Here is a 16,789-nt window from a genome sequence, read left to right as displayed (position 1 = left end):
TGGTGCCAGAGATCGAATCTTTGAAGATCAGACCGGCAGATCATCTCTTGATCTGAAACATTTAAACCACATGGCAGCAGTTTTAGCCTGATCTGACTTGCAAAGGGGGGTTTCCATGGCAGAGCCACCTATGGATGATGTATGGTGGAATATCATACATATTATATTTTATTATTTAATATTTTTGTTTCATTATTCACCTCTGTGGGCAAAAGAGATCAAAGAAGGAGAGGAAGAGTTAAAGCAAAGACTTTAAGAGTCGTAGCCCTGGAGGCCAGGGTTGTCTCCTTCCCCTCATTCTGCAGATGGGCAGTGTCACTCCCTCAGCCTGCTCATCAAGTGCTGCTTGGTACAGCATTATCTTGATAAATGTTCAGCTTATACAACTGAATGGGCCGATGAATCAGACGCTGTATGACACTTAATGGACAGCTCTTCTCACAATCAGAGAGACTGCAGTGTGGAACTGAGCAATGATCCAGTGACAGGCTAAGAGAAAAGTCTGACTCATTATTTCAGACACTATCAATTCAAAGTAGTTCAGTTTAGCAGAGATGATGGAAATAATATATAATAATAATAAACACATGAATATCAGTTCACTTGTTGTATTCCTTATTTGTCTTTTGTGCCATCTTCAGTAGGGGCCTTTTTACTGTGATAATATACTGTATAGCCTATATAATGTCATATGAGCTTAATGCTCCAGGATGTGGAGTTTTAAATGTCTGTGGTTCAGTGGTTCTTGCTTCCCTAATAAGAAGCAATATCTTCATTGTGAGTTATGAGCAGTTCAGTCCAAAAGTGATTTAGTCTGCAGGACTGTTGCATCAAATTGTTTTTAAAAGCTTAAGTATTCCTCAATAAAGATACAGAGGAAGTAAAAAAATAAAACACAAGGCTTGACAATTGACTATTCTCTTGCTTGGTTCATCTCTTAATTGAACATATGGGTGGTGATTTACATTCCATTGAAGTATTTTTAAATTAATTGTGGTATTATAGTTAAGCATCTTTAGTTCAGAATTACATCTTTGAACTTTGAGAATGTCAAGACCAAGAGTTTTATGTATTATTTTTATTTGCCAGTGGGGAGAGTAGCTACAGATGGTTCATGTGGTTGGGGTCTTTGCATAGCCTAATCGAAATATTAGTCTACACAAAACCCTTGTAATGATATTGTGTTTATAACTAAAGCTACAGCTAGAAAAGCTAAATGTCATGACATTAAGCTATCTAATATTGTGTATTGTGATTATTGGATTATTTGGCTTTAAACCAATCCTCAGATGAAAGCAAAAACATTGTGTGCATTGTGTTTTGCATCAATTTCGATTTTGATTTTATTGGAAAAGGAAAAGAACAGTAGCCTGGCCAAAATAGATCCTTTAAGAATTATCACCGGTAAATTGCTACATTGTGCCACAGGAGAAAAGGTTATTCATGACCTTTAGCTTTAAACACAGTATCATTACAGAGATTTTGTGAAATATACGCAAAAGCTCTAACCACAGAAACCACTCTCCTGGCTGGTGAATAATTATCCTAGACTTTACATAAAACTGGTCTCAGCACTCTCAAGAGTTCAAATAGTGACTCTGAACCAAAGGGTTATCTAAAGTATAATACCAGATTAATTCAAAAACAGTTCCACAGAAGAGTGTACACAACCTACATGTTTTATTAATAGATGATCAAGACATGATACATGATCCAGTGCAGCAGCCTGCCCCTCTGCTGCAGAGACTCCACTCCACTGCTGGAATTACAAAGGACTGCTTCCATGCTCATGCATCAAAACACTGGCTGTGCAGTCGTGAAACCGCCCTGCCCTGCTGCTTCCCTCTGAACCTCAGCTCTGCCTTATCTTCTTTGCGGGGGGACAGTTTTATTCATAAAGCTGACCGCACCAAATCCTTTTGTAGTTTTGCAATGTGGGGGCGTGCGTGCAACACAAACTACTAATCCCTGGATCCTCTTGAGTAGGACCATGATTTCTGGGACGGTGTTGCCAGGGGGAAGGTGGCGCCTGGGACCTGTTGGAAATGACAGCTGAAGAAGGCGGATTAAAACACGGGGATCACAATAACAGTAAACGCAGAAGATAGCGAAGAAACTCCCTGGCGTCACCGTGTAAAGGGTGTGTGTGTCCGTCCGCGGTGTTTTAACAGCTTTTAGCTTGATAGCTAATGATTTGATGCGCGACTCGCGAGCTAACGAGACAAGAGCTGAGTACATGTGGGTGAACGTATGCGTGTGAGTGTGTGTGTGTATGTATAGATTTAAGAGTGAATGAACCTGTGTGTATGTGTGTTGTATGCACGGTCGTGTTTCGCAGCACTTGACTCCACTGTCCCCACCTGTCATGTTAGCTAGCATGCTAATTTGATAAAGCTAGTTGGCTAATATTAGCTAATAAAAGAAATTAGCTGACTGTGGGCGAGGCACGTCACGGACCTTATCACTACCAGTCGAGTGGTTACTCTTATACTGTCGTACTGTAGTTACGTGAGTCTGTCATTAGCAACCCGGCTGTATTTTTCTGAGCCTATTAACGAACTATGTCATTATCTAATGTTGACTGTCAGGCAGCAAGCAGGCTAATTTGCTAAAGTATTAGCTTAGCGAGCTAGAAGCTGGGAAACTCGCTCGCTAATTGACCTAGTTCTGTGGGGCAGAGGCCATGTTGTCATTCCACCCGACTCAACTTTGTTTACATTATAACTTTTCAGCTTGATAACGTTCAAGGCGGACTACTTTGTGCAATTATTCAAACATGTTAACAATAAAACACTTAATATACGTTGTGTGCGTACCAGTGCATCACTCAGTTAAGGTAATTCCCTTGTACTTAACGTTAAATGCTTTAAAACTAGTTGTGGTATGCAAAATATTCCGCAAAGTACTTGATAACCTTCCACTCCTCTAACCCACACTCTGCTCGTTTACAGAGCAGGATACGAGTCTTTTTTTGTTATTAAACTTTTTATTTGAAGAATAGGGTATACATGTTGCTCTCATCAAGTCTTATCTTTAAAGAGACATAGGTAAATAGATCAAAAAAGAAAGTAATAAAGAAAGAATAAATCACATCATTACAAAAGCACCCACACTCGTTCCTATCACTGTACTCCTCTCAAGGATAAGAAAAATGAGAAATGATGATGAGAACTAGAATTTAAAGTCAAGTAAATAAAATAGATAAATACACAGCATTAGATAAAAATAGACAATAACAGCTGTAATATTAATAAGTTTGTCTGCCCCTTTAGCACCTTCCTTTATCCATGACTTCTCCTGTGAACAGTATCTCATAGCGGGGTGATTGGATATGAGTCTTTAAATCTGGATATGAGTCTTTAAATCTTAATTAGTTTGCTTTATAATTGTGAGCATCATTGCAAGTCTCATATAAAAATACTAATTACACACGAGAGGGCTTCTGGCTCTCCCCCCAGTGGCTGTTAAATAGCCCACTTTTGATGATACTACATTTTGAGCTATGTGAACAAACGAGTACTTTGATGTACAATTTTCTTCAGAGTTTCTAAGATATTTCTCTTCTACAAGTAGTAGCCTAAATGTACTCAGGCTCTTTATTCCTGTTAAACAATCAAGTGTTTTACATCAAGATCCCAATTTCAACTGTTAAAATGTAATATTACTTGTTTATTGTGACATGTTTCTGTACAAGTGCACCTCAAAGGCACATGATTCACACAAGGCTGCAGAAAACAAAGCAAGCATTATACATCAGTGAAAACATCTAGACTTAACAACACCAAATCAGTCTGAACATCGGCTGTAACTCACATCCTGTGAATGGAACAAATCAATAAATAGGTTTTGTTCTTGTGAAAAATACTAGTAGTTATTGTTAGGCTATACCTCTGTCAGGGTTTATGCTTGTTGGTCTGGTTTGCTTATTTCTTAGGGAAAAAAAGTATTGAACCGAATTGCACTGAGCTTGGTGAGGGATGGGGCACAGACCTTCTAGTTCGGCTCTGTAACGGCGTAATTCGTCCCCCGGGGGGGACCCATTCTGACCGTGTTAGCCATGAAAATAGGGTCACACAAGTAGGCTAACAAACCTGAAATGATTTCTCTCTTCTAAAGCTCACTTTCCCTCACCCTGCAGGGTTTGTAGAAATGGAGTCCCTGATGAGTGCGGTGGCTCCGCGTTCCCCGGCCCCTGCCAAGAAACTGTCAGAGGTGGACTTTCGGTCGGGGGCCACCTTGGAGCAGCTGTCGGCGCAGGTGTCTGAGCTGGTGGTGCTGGAGCAGGGGGAGTTTGGAGACCAGACTGCCTTAGAGGTCCACACGGCTAAGGACTTCATCTTCAACATGTTGGGTATGTCACTGATTCATGCACCCTGTATCATCGATGTTCCCGCCAAAATGTCATGTTATTAAAACCAAACACGCAGTTCTGAAAGCCCTGTAGCTATATGACTAGTGATGGGATGTAGGAGGGGAAATGCAGTGAAATCTCTGCTCAGATTGTAAAGCTGCACAGGATATTCTCTCACTCTATTTGCGTATTACTAATTAAATCATAGTGAAATTGAATATTACATTTATTTTGCTGCATGCCCTCAAACCTCATCACTCTCACCACATGATGTGCTGGTTCTACAATCACAATCACTGTAGTGACCATAACTCACAGTGTACTTTGGAGATTGGGAGTTAACAGTATGAGCCATATATAATATTTCCCATTGTAATTTTAACAGAGGGTGATTTTAATGCAGTGGAAGCCTGTGGGACAGTAATTATTTATTGCCTGGAGTTAAAGTTACTGTCAATTAACTATTAATATACTTGCATGGGTTTGAATGCAGAGTTCCATGGTGTAAGAGAAGAGCGTATCCCACTGCGGAGCGTCTGCCTCGTCTCTATCTGTGTGTTTTGTGCCATTTGCATCGTCTTAACATAAAAAAATCTAAACTAGCGAGGCAGCTGTCGTCTCCCAGCAAGCAAATGTGCATATAGATTTATTTACCCAGGGCTTCGTCACTGAGCAGTGAACAATGTGTTCAAGTAACACACCCTTACGCTGGTACACACTAGAGGCTGATCAGTACAGTCACATTCACTCACTGTATTCAAATGTGATGAAATATTAGATAAAGAGAACGCCAGTATCCAGAAGTAAACAGCGTATCATGAGGTTTTTTTTTCTGTATTCTGAAATGAATGAAACATGAAATAATTATTCCCAGTGGAACTAAGAGGTCCCATGTTGATAAGTCGTGCTATACTGAAACGCACCCTGGCATGCTGCTCTTTGTATTTGATATAGAGCTCTATAGATCCCTTCTTGTGGGGAAAAAGATAAATAACTAACAAACACATAAGTTCAAGTCATCTTTTATGTATTATCTGTTTGTTTCCGTGGCTTTATTCTCTTCAACCAGTGACTTCTGAGTGGACATTTTTCCAGAATTGTACATTCCTGATAACACATTTCTTTGAGGCCAAAAGGACAAAGCTGCTGCATTTCATTTAAATAGGATTGGACACATTTCTCTTTAAAGGGATAGTTCAGCTTTTTTGAAGAGGGTTTGTGTGAGCTACAAATGCCCATTAAGTTCACTAGATGCAGTAGAGAGGTCTCTGCTCCCCCTCACTGAGAAACACTGGGACACGGGCAATACATGTTGTGAATGAGGGACAATTAATCAGCATATTTTCGCCTCCTACGAGAAGTCCCGTCTCAAAATAATACACCAGTTCAAGAATACGATCTGAAGTAAAGCTTTACAATGCATCAGCTGGTTGGAAAAAAGTTTTTCCACACAGGCAGGCTCCGCGACACGCTGTATCACTCTGCCTCTTCACACAGCTGAACAGTGGAGTGATACAGCGCGTCGTGGAGGAATGCGGAGGAGTACTGAGTAAGTTGGTTAGTTCCAGAAAAAAAGTAAATCTTTACTTCTGCTCATACTCTTGAACTGGTGTATTATTTTGAGACGGGACTTCTTGTAGGTGGCGAAAATATGCAGATTAGGCTAATCGTCCATCATTGACAACAGTGTATTGCCTGTGTCTTTCAGAGACCTTTTTACTGCATCAAGTGAACTTAATGGGCATGTGTAGCTCATACAACCCCACTTCAAAAAAGCACAGATCCATTTTAATGGTGCAGGTTGTGAGACAGCAGGTGTGAGAGACATGTTTGACACTAGGCTTGATCTGCATTGAGATAATGGACCAGGGACAGTGTGTCAATTAGTCTTCCAGTCTCTGTGGCAGGTGTACTGATCGGGAACATGTGTTTTTGAGCGTCAGATTTCACACACATCCAGTATTTGACTCACATGTTGAGTCTGCATGGGTCCCCTGCTGACTTGCAGACGCCAGCCTGTCTCTGCCTGACTCTTGTTGTCCTGTCAGCCGTGAGTTAAAAGTGAAGTGTGTTTATTTGTCCAATAGGTGGCACTCTGCCCCCTCCCTGCTGTCCTCTGTCATCCCCGCTCTTTCATGTCCCCATCAAGTCTGTCACTGGAAATCTGAGAAACGCACGTCGGGGTCATCATCCGTTAAAGTTTTGTGTGTTTTCTTTTTTCGGCTCTCTTCCCAACTCGCTCCTGCGATTTCACTCCCCCGGTTTCACATTCCTGCAAGTCCTCCTCGCTCTCCGTCTCCTTTTGTCGTGCGGTCGTGCTATTCCTGTCAAATTAGTAGTCTTGCATCGGTTGACAGGCAGCTCCAGCTTCTGATCTGCTTCACTCTTCTTACCGATCTGAAATAGCTTCCATCCAAAAGGCTGCCACCCCCCAGGGAGAAATCACACAAGTCAAAAAAGGAACCCAGGCCTGTTTTTTTATTCTTGTGTTATTGAATCACCACATACAGGCAGAGATTCTTTTTTCTGTGCAGACTTATAACTTTTTTTTTTTTTTTAGCTGTTGCTCTGCCTTTCTCTTTGTTCGGATTTCATTTTTTTATGATTTGGGTGAACAGTCCTCTTTCCTGTTTGTCTGCTCCTGCTCTCTCCTGGTTGAGAATCTCCTGGTAACTTTGTTTTTTGTTTTTTTTACATTTCGAGGCTGCTTCTTCTGGTATAATCACCAGTGGTTTGCTGGAATTGCATACCCGGTGCCTCGCCACCCGCTGCGACAGCTCCGACTGTGTAAAAAGCAAAAAAAAGCAAAAAAAGAAGAGAGTTTGGTGCTTTCAACAGAGGGAGATGGTTTGTGTTGGAGTCTAGGAATATAAAGTCAAGTATGCAGTGGTAGCTGCATTAGCGGCTCTGTGCCTCTCAAGGCCCTGCAGCGGATGAAAGGCAGTACTGAAAAGCAAATATCATCCTCCTGATGGAGGGGCTTTGTTACAGCTTGCCAGCCTTCAGGAAGAGTCTCATCATTGCTGCAGGTGTGTGTGTGTGTGTGTGTGTGGATGCTGAACACGAGTGGCTGTGGCTGTTTTTGCCTGGCTTTTATAAAGTTTGAGCAGCAGAGGGAACCCCACTGGGCTTTGCACACTGTCGGGGAAAAGGAAAGAGAAAAGAGATTAAACTCTCTCATGCGCACACACACACACACACACACACACACACACACACACACAAGTACACTCAGTGATTTTATTTTTCTCACACACTGACAGATCCAAGAAGAGGCTTTTATTTACCCTGCGTTTGAGTAAACACTGTGGTTTGCCTTCAGGCAAGCGTGGGGAGGGGGTGAGGGCGGGGTGGTGGGGGGGCTACTGTATATATCTTTTGAAAAACAAAAGTCTGATGAAGGCAGAACTGGATCTTCACTGCCGGTGAAGAGGAGGCCGGGGCGAGAGGCCCAGACGTAGCCTCGACCCAACTTTTCAGATGTGAAAGTTTGTTAGCGGCGCTTTGGCAGAGCTCAGTTCAAGGTTGGCCCCTCCCCCTGATGTCGGTGAGAATGATACTTTTGATCTGAGTTTAAAGAGTCATGAGCACTGTTGTGTCTCGGCACACATCTTTTTTTAAAATGTTTTTTTTATTTTCCGAGACGGGAAGACAACCTGTTGCAGCAGCGAGTGTTTGGCTCAGTCGTCAGATGCAGTTAAACGGGAACAGGGAGAAAGAAAAGCGCTTCGTTATGATCGTGTTTTCTTCACCGCGTCTTCACTCTGTCCTGCAGTAACCTCTGTTTGTTGCCTTCCTGTTGGGCTTCTTTCATCAGCCCCCCTTTGTTTTCCACTATCTCTCACACTTAGGCCACTTAATGGTATTCACATTTAGGCTTGAACAATGACGAGTGGGGGCGTTAAGAGGGAGGGAAGTGAGAGGGTGAGTTGGTGTCCTTCAGGTCAGGAGAGGCACGAGCCAAAAGTTCATCCTGAACTCATACAAAAAATGGACAATGGAGATGTGTGTGCATGAAGGCCGGTGTTGTTATCAGTCCACTACAATCTCAGATTCTCCTGCGTTTCTCTTGCTATAAAAAATGGAGATTTGTGTGCAAACCTTCTGTGTAATAAGAAATGGTGAGGGCTTCAGACTAACTTTTTTTTAGTAGAAGCACAATGGCCCTTAAAGGGATAGTTCAACATTTCAGCAAATTGGCTCACTGCCATAATCCCTATAGTCATAGCAGTAGGTTTGTTACCTTTATTTGTCAGTGCAAGCTATTTTTAGAACGGCCGAGCCGAGCGGCGAGCTGCTCAGAGCTACGCTACAGAGACTAATGGGATTTCTTGGTTTCCCTCATCAAACTCATCAAATACACAATCCAACAACTCCAAAAGGCTCTCGTGGACAAGTTGTGACCTGCACATTCACCACGCTATGAGATAATAACACAACGTTACGAGACAGAGTTGTTTTCAAGGCAAATGCAGAGACTGCTTGCTGAGAAACTGTCCCTGACAGGAACGCACATCAGCGGTTTTGCATGAATTTACCTCTAAAACAACTCCGTATAGTGACGTTCCGTGATTATCTCATAGTGTGGTGAATGTGCAGGTCACAACTTGTCCACCAGAGTGTTTTGGAGTTGTTGGATTGTGTATTTGATGAGTTTGATGAGGGAAACTAATTCCATTAGCCTCTATAGCGTAGCTCTGAGCAGCTCGCGGCTCTGCTCCGCCGTTCTAAAAACAGCTTGTACCGACAATTAAAAGTAACAAACCTAATGCTAAGATTATAGGGATTGTGAGCCAATTTGCCAAAATGTCAAACTATCCCTTTAACTTCAACTTTTACGAGCCCAAGCGGAAAATGTGGGGGCGTAAATCGACTTGTTGGCAAATATCCACGTTTCCTTTTCTTTCATGATCCTCACACACATTGGCCTGCCACCTGTAATAATGACAGATTCCAGATTTTTGAGTCGTCCCTTTCATATTCCACCTGTGTAAAAAAATAGAGGGTAAATTTACTGGTTGCACATGCACAAGTAGATGAAAAATTTACTTTACTTTACTATTTTAGGGGCAAAATGCCTCCATTTAGGGGCAGTCTAGAGCTCTAGTGATTATGATTAATTACAAGTATGTAAACTGAAGGATTATTGATCAATAAGCTTTAGCTGCCTACTGTACCTTGGTACAAAACCTGCATGATGACACATTTCCATTTTCTAATGGAATTCATTGTCTTATTGATAGAAAAAAGTTTCTGTGGAGAAAAAATGACCAATTTGCACTGTAATGTGGACAAAATAGCAAACCTTGGTGTCTGGAAGTGCAGAATTCCTGCAGGGATTCATTTATTTTCTGTGGCTTTTGTTTTTGCTTCTCACCATCTCACATCCCCAGTCAGTCAGAGCACTGCAGACTTTAATACTGGATGCACTAAATTACTTCTCCCAAAGTTTCTGACCTTCGTGTGGCTCCTCAACCTCTCCTACGATATTATGAATATTTTATTTTGGCCCTTAAAATTTAACCAGGAGGGATTTTATTTTTTAACTACCAGAGTGGGCGACTCCATCCCCTGTCGGGGAAGCGGCTCACTCGGCCAGGCCGTCTGCTGGCCGGCTGGATCCACACACTGTCTGGCCCGTGTTTGACTCCAGCCCATTAACGCTGGTGAACTTGTGTTCGACTGACTCACAGCTGGATGCTGTTTCCGCCGCTCTGACTCCCTGCCTCATTTGAGGACCCCCGGCCCGTACTGATGCAAGTTTTTAGCGGGAGGCTGGGATTCAGGGCCAACATGGCTGCTCCGGATGACTAATTCTCCGTTAATGCCACTTTGCTTTGGAGCGTCTGTCTTCATCTGGCAGCCAGGCCGTATCCATGGCACTGCAACAGTAGATGAGTGAACCGTTTGATTATTTCGGCTTTGTTTCGTCTTCAGTTTTCATCACTGCTGACACACTAGTGCCAAGCAGCAAAGATGATTAGCATCTTATCTGTGATGAACGATGGCCGTTGTTGTTCGCCGACACCTTTTTTGGCATTTAGCGGCGTTAAATCTTAATTGTTGGAAAGCTGGCGCCAGACCAAAAGTGAAGGCAAACATAATTTAGTTGATGTTTAATTAGCTGAGTTCAAAACCTCCTGTAGAGGAGGCTCTTTAACAAATGAACCAACAACTGTCTGTGCCTCAAACACAACAAAAGAGAGCGTCCTGTCTGAACACAGCCACAGACCGACAGCACATCTTACCATTCATTAAGCGTCTTTCATTGTTTCTAATTAAATATGACTCGGTGGCTGTGGCGTGTTAAGTAAGAAGTGTTTTGACATTGCATGACATGTTATCTGCCACCCTGCTCATTTTAATAACCGAGGCTGACATTGTGATTTTCACTCTTTTTATAATCACACTTTCAGAATTCCCCAGGCAAAATGAGAGGAATCATTTGGGTGGTAGCTGTCAGCTGATAACAGTATCTTCCGTGCAGGCTGGAGCTGTCTGGAGTCGCTGAAAAACATATTTTTAAGAAAACTGTGTTTGTCACACAACTCATTCACAGACCGACACTTTTCAGTAATCCTCTAAAAAGTCGTTGCGGCATGTCTTCCCTTCAATCCAAGTTTTTGAAAAAAATACTCACTCATATTATTTCCTAATGAATGTTTTGATTAATTACCCCCTTGGAGGAGGTTATGGTTTCAGCACTTTCAAAAGTATTGAACTGATTTTATTAGATATGATGGAGAGATGGCAGTACTAGCATCGTTCGACATCTCATCAGTAACATATTCTCATCCTTTTCTGTTGCAAGAGCTGGACAGATGTGCAGGATTGATTAGCATTGAAAACACAAGGAATATAATAAGACTCTTGTGTAGCAACAAATACACAGTCCGACTGTAATGGACAGATTGTGAACAGATACGCTGTGTGTGCAGCCGTTCATGACGTTGCAAGGACTTTTAATTTGAAATGACAGAAGTGGAAACGCATGGCAACAACTGGTTGAGATGAGAGGGGGAAAAGATGAAGCGATAAAGACAGAGAGAGAGAGAAATGCAGATATAGCTTGCTAACATTAAAGGGATAGTTCAATATTTTGGCAAATTGGTCCATTGCCATAATCCCTATAGTTTTAGGAGCAGGTTTGTTACCGTTAATTGTTGGTGCAAGCTGTTTTTAGAACAGCGGAGCAGAGCCGCGAGCTGCTTAGAGCTACGCTATGCGAGGCTCATGGGATTTCTTGGTTTCCCTCATCAAACTCATCAAATACACAATCCAACAACTCCAAAACGCTCTCATGGACAAGTTAAGACCTGCACATTCACCACGTTGCGACGTTGCGAGATAGAGTTGTTTTCCAGGCAAATTCATGCAAAACCGCTGATGCGTGTTCCTGTCGGGGGCAGTTTTTCGGCAAGCAGTCTCTGCATTTGCCTTGAAAACAACTCTGTCTCGCAACGTCCCATTATTATCTCATAGTGTGGTGAATGTACAGGTCTAAACTTGTCCATGAGAGTATTTTGGAGTCGTTGGATTGTGTATTTGATGAGTTTGATGAGGAGGAAATTCCATTAGCTCTTAGCAGCTTGCAGCTCTGCTCTGCCGTTCTAAAATTAGCTTGCACTGACAATTAAAGGTAACAAACCTACTCCTAAAACTATAGGGATTATAGCAATGGGCCAATTTGCCAAAATGTTGAACTATCCCTTTAAGTTAAGTGATGATTACTCAAACTGCTGGTGTGTACTGTGTATGTACCACTCAGGCTGGAGTGTCCATCAGCCATGCCGGGACAAATCCCTATGGCTTGGTCGACTGCCAAAAACGATCCACAGTTTTGCAAGTTAATGCCGATCCTGTTGTGTCGGTGCCCTCGGCCCTCGGCCCTGTCAGGGAGAAAGGTCCAACTTATCTCAACTTGTAAACTGTGAAGCAGCAGAACCACAATGTATTCGCCAACACATAACATCATTCTGTTCAGAGTGAATGAGAAATGGCTGTGAGACTGCATAAAAACCGCTATTATTGTGAAACATTTGCAGCCTGTTTGGGTTGGATCAAGGAGGTCACAGCAAAGTGCTTCAGTGTGGATGAATCACAAACTTGATGAGTATTCCACAACAAACAACAGGCTGGAAAATATACCACGATTATTAGGGGTGTCACGATTCTCCAAATCCTCGATTCGATTTGATTTTCGATTTTAGGGTCACGATTCGATTCGATTCTCGATTTTTTTTCTTTTTCTTACAGCACAGACGCCTATGCTATTTTCAGACAAGTCTAGTCTACGATCATTGGTTTTATTCATCAAATTTTGTACAGTAAATCTTATTTCAAAAGATGGGATACATATAAGTGATGCAATTTCCATAATGTATCACATTAGGCACTAATGGTCACATTTAAATAATTTCTTTACAATATAAAGGTAACATGCCCCCAAAAATCATGATCCAGGGGCCAAAATTGCCCCCAAGGTTTTGAAACAAATATATTTATATCTGTACAGTGTACATTATCATAATTTTATTTACATTAATTTACCGTCATGTCTCATTATTCTCCTGATGTATAATATAATGTAAACGAGATTGCGCTGATACGCGAGAGTAATGTGACAGACAGCGGGGCAGAGCTGCAGCTGCTGTGCTGCCATGGACCTGATGATCAGGTCCTGATCAGGCTGGCGGTGGTTCACAGTCAATCAGTCCCGGATCCTCCGCCGTCACAGATCCCCCAAAGCCCCCGCAAATAATACATCGACAAAAAGTGGCAAGTTGCACCTTTTCGTCGGCTTATTATTTGCGGGGTTTTTTTTAAAATCTTATAACGTCACTGCAACATGCGGCTCTCAGTGCTTGTCCGGTGCTGTGTAGTTAGAGCTGTGTCTCCCTCCTGTTCCCCAGGTAGCAGGGGGACAGTAGCCCACCAGGGCTGGGTGATAAAACGCTATAAATTGTGAAATAACTTTTCTTCGATAGAAATATGAGACGTGGTCGATAGTTTTCATTCATCCATGTTTTGGCAAATAGCCAATGATATTGAGAGTTCCGCTGCGCCGAACCAATCACGTGGCTGGAATAGAGCCAGTCAACATGTGCATTTGTTTGGGTTGCTGCAGACGTGCACATCAGCTGACACCGCCAGTAAAAAAAAAAAAAAAAGAGAGAGAGAGAGAGAGAGAGCGAGGGAGAGAGAGAGAGAGAGAGAATGAGTGAGTGTTGTCTCGAAATAAAAAGTAAAGGAAAACTCGGACCAGTGACTGACAAGACGCTTGGTGCGCAATGGGGACAACGGGCAGTTGTAGCTTTGCGGGGGGCGGGGATCGTCGATCCTCTCTTTGACTTCGATGCTCGAGATCGTGACGTAATTTCGATCGATTTCGATAAAAAATCGAAATCGTGACACCCCTAACGATTATATTATAGAACTGATTAAATCATGATGATAAATTCACATTATACTTGAATGGCATTAACATTATATGACAGGCTTATCATAAAGGCCTCCTATACTCTTTCTGAGCTGCTCTGCTTTCTAATTGCTTGTAATAGTGCCAATTAGACACTTCAATGGAATGTTAATGAGATTGAATTTATCTTTTTGTTCTTTTGCCTCTCCTATCAAAGGTCAGGATCAGCCATACGAGGCTTTCTGAGAGACGGAGCTGCTCTGAAGACCACACATGAGAAATGTGAAAATAGACTAAAACTGTGGTGACACTGTTTTTTTTTCTCTGGGTGATAATTGCCTGTCACTCGTCGAGACGTGGTATCGTTGTGCAGTTGGCATCAAAGCCCACACCCAGGAGCTTGAAGACACTGACGGCCTCCCGCGTCCTCTCTCTCCGTGGGTGGTTTGGACACACAATGTCCACCGTCCCTCTCACTCCTCTTTCTTGTATTAAACACATTTGCACACTGTCAAACACACACGCAAACACCCTCCTCTCCCCCTGCCCGACGAACTGATTAAATTCAGAACTTCTTCATTCCTCTTTTTCTAATAGGGCTATTTTGGAGCTAATCTGCCGTCTTGATATAAATTCATAAACAAGGAGCGGGTGGAATGGCTCACCTTTGGCTTGTCTGGGATTAATCCTGCTATTAGTGTGCGAGGTGAAGCGCTGGTTGAGAAGCACTGATAACATCCGGTTGAGACTATATTAGTCAGGAGTCATTTGTAACGGATTGAATTGCTCCTTTTAGGATGAGGCTGCCTTTAAGATTATTGTTATGCTCCGCTGCTGTAATGGAGTTTTATTATCTCGAATAACAGGAAGGTCACACAGAGGTGAAATATAACAACTCAGTCTCATTCTGAGATAGGGCAGCGTTCCATCCTTTAAGATGCCCTCAGTCAAGAGCCTGTGACTTCCAGTGGAGCTACTTACCAGTTAATCTGTCCAAAGCCATCTGTATTAAATGTGGTGATACTGTGATTACTGCTCAGTCAAGAATTTTGACAGTAGAGCAGCCTGATTCTGTGAGGAGGGTTTTAATATAGTTTTCTCTTGAGGAATCTGAGGGTTTGGGTCACTGCACACCAAAACGGCTACAGACAAACTCTGGTATGGAGGCTCATGGGATTTGTTTTTTCGAGGCAAATGCAGAGACTGCTTGCCTAAAAACTGCCCTCGACGGGAACGCACATGAGCGGTTTTGCATGAATTTCCCTCTAAAACAACTCTGTCTCGTAACATTCCGTTATTATCTCATAGCGTGGTGAATGTGCAGGTCACAACTTGTCCACCAGAGCGTTGTGGAGTTGTTGGATTGTGTATTTGATGAGTTTGATGAGGGAAACCAAGAAATCCCATTAGTCTCCGTAGTGTAGCTCTGAGCAGCTCGCCGCTCTGCTCCGCCGTTCTAAAAATAGCTTGCACTGACAATTAAAGGTAGCGAACCTCCTCCTAAAACTATAGGGATTATGGCAATGGACCAATTTGCCAAAATGTTGAAATATCCCTTTAACATTTGAGCAGAGCCAAGCCAGCTGACTGTTTTCCTCTGTTTCCAGTCTTTATTCGAAGCCAAGTGTTGCTTCCGGATCATTTTACCTCAGTATGTTCTTTGTGAGAATTGCCATAAAGACAAGAGTCTAACACCCATGCACATTACAAGCTCATGCTTATATAACTTTACTTTACATATATAACTATCAGTTTATGCCTCTGCAGGCAGGGTAGTGGGCAGCATGAGGTTAATCTCAGCCATTCTTTACACTGTGTACTGTGAGGAGCACTGCTTTCAGGTTGTGGAAGTGTATGTGGGATGATCTGCTGCACATTCAGCTTTGTGCTTGGTATTGAGAAGTAAATGCATGCAGAGTGTGATTACAAGCTTTACCTCCATTGTAGTTTTTTAGTGGAGCTTGGTTTTAAGAACGGAGTCACAGTCTTAGACGATTTCTCTCTCCGTCTTTCTCTCTCTCTCTCTGCAACAGCAACACATGGAAGTCATCAGCTTATTTCGAGGAATCCCATTTTCCAGAGAGATTTACAGAACTATTTTTGGAGTGTATTGAACCAGAGGTGTGTGTGTGGTGGAATACTCTCGCTCCGCTCCGGCTGTGTTGACAGAGGACATCTTTCCCATGGGTTCCTCCGCATCCTCACTTTGTAGCTTCATCTTGATTGATGCGTATCTGAAGGCACCCATGAGTATAGTATAGCCTATATGTATGTATATTAAGTGTGCATTGCTGTTGAAGCGTGTTAAATCTGAAATCTCAAGTAGAGCTGTGCTATTCAGTGTAAAGCAATGATAAAAGTGAAGTAGCAGGGACTTCACAGCCAAATGGCCTGTTGGTGTGTGTCTGTGCTGCGCAGATGCAGTTCAATACATCAATGCGTAATAACACAGTGGCGTATTGAATCGTTAACAAACTCTAATGACAGATGGCAAAATGGTGCTTTGCGAAAATACATGTATTGATTTTAAAATCACAGTTAATTAGTTTTTTAAAAATGACTTTTCCATGAAGCAGTTGTTTCATATTCAGGCGGAGGAGAGAGCGAGGGACAGGGAGGTCTGTTCTTCTGGGGGGGGGTCAAGAGAAAACTCTGCTCTAAAGACACGCACTTGTTTCTCAAAGTTTGGACCACATCTCCCATCACTGTCATTTATATTAGTTGAAAAGTCTGCTACTTCATGCTAGTCCATCCTTCTGTGTGTGATTCACATATGCTCCTTAGTGGATGCAGGTTGTCTCTGATAACTTAAAGGGATAGTTCAACATTTTGATAAATTGGCCCATTGCCATAATCCCTATAGTCATAGCAGTAGGTTTGTTACCGTTTAATTGTCGGTGCAAGCTATTTTTAGAACGGCGGAGCAGAGCCGCAAGCTGCTAAGAGCTACACTACGGAGGCTAATGGGATTTCTTGGTTTCCCTCATCAAACTCATCAAATATCCAACAACTCCAAAACG

The 16,789-nt window shown here is 42.5% G+C and overlaps 1 protein-coding gene across 2 annotated transcripts in view; it reads left to right on the top strand.

Moving 5' to 3' along the window:
• Positions 1-1,822: 1,822 nt before the first annotated feature.
• The window catches only part of tmem102 (transmembrane protein 102), a 32,300-nt gene continuing 17,333 nt past the window's right edge, over positions 1,823-16,789 (top strand). The window contains exons 1-2 of one of the 2 annotated variants that reach the window (XM_085806190.1): positions 1,823-2,140; positions 4,139-4,351. In XM_085806190.1, coding sequence (XP_085662316.1) covers positions 4,150-4,351 — 202 coding nt within the window. In that variant the 5' untranslated portion in view covers positions 1,823-2,140; positions 4,139-4,149. Of the gene's footprint in view, positions 2,149-4,138; positions 4,352-16,789 lie in introns of both variants that reach the window. The other variant, XM_085806189.1, reaches the window with a different exon arrangement.

The sequence above is a fragment of the Trachurus japonicus genome, chromosome 18 (genome assembly GCF_045865225.1).
Source record: "Trachurus japonicus isolate A0001 chromosome 18, Traja_1.0".
Taxonomy (NCBI): Eukaryota; Metazoa; Chordata; class Actinopteri; order Carangiformes; family Carangidae; genus Trachurus; species Trachurus japonicus.
Note: the sequence above shows the minus strand (reverse complement) of the source record. Positions and strands in the feature narration are given on the sequence as shown.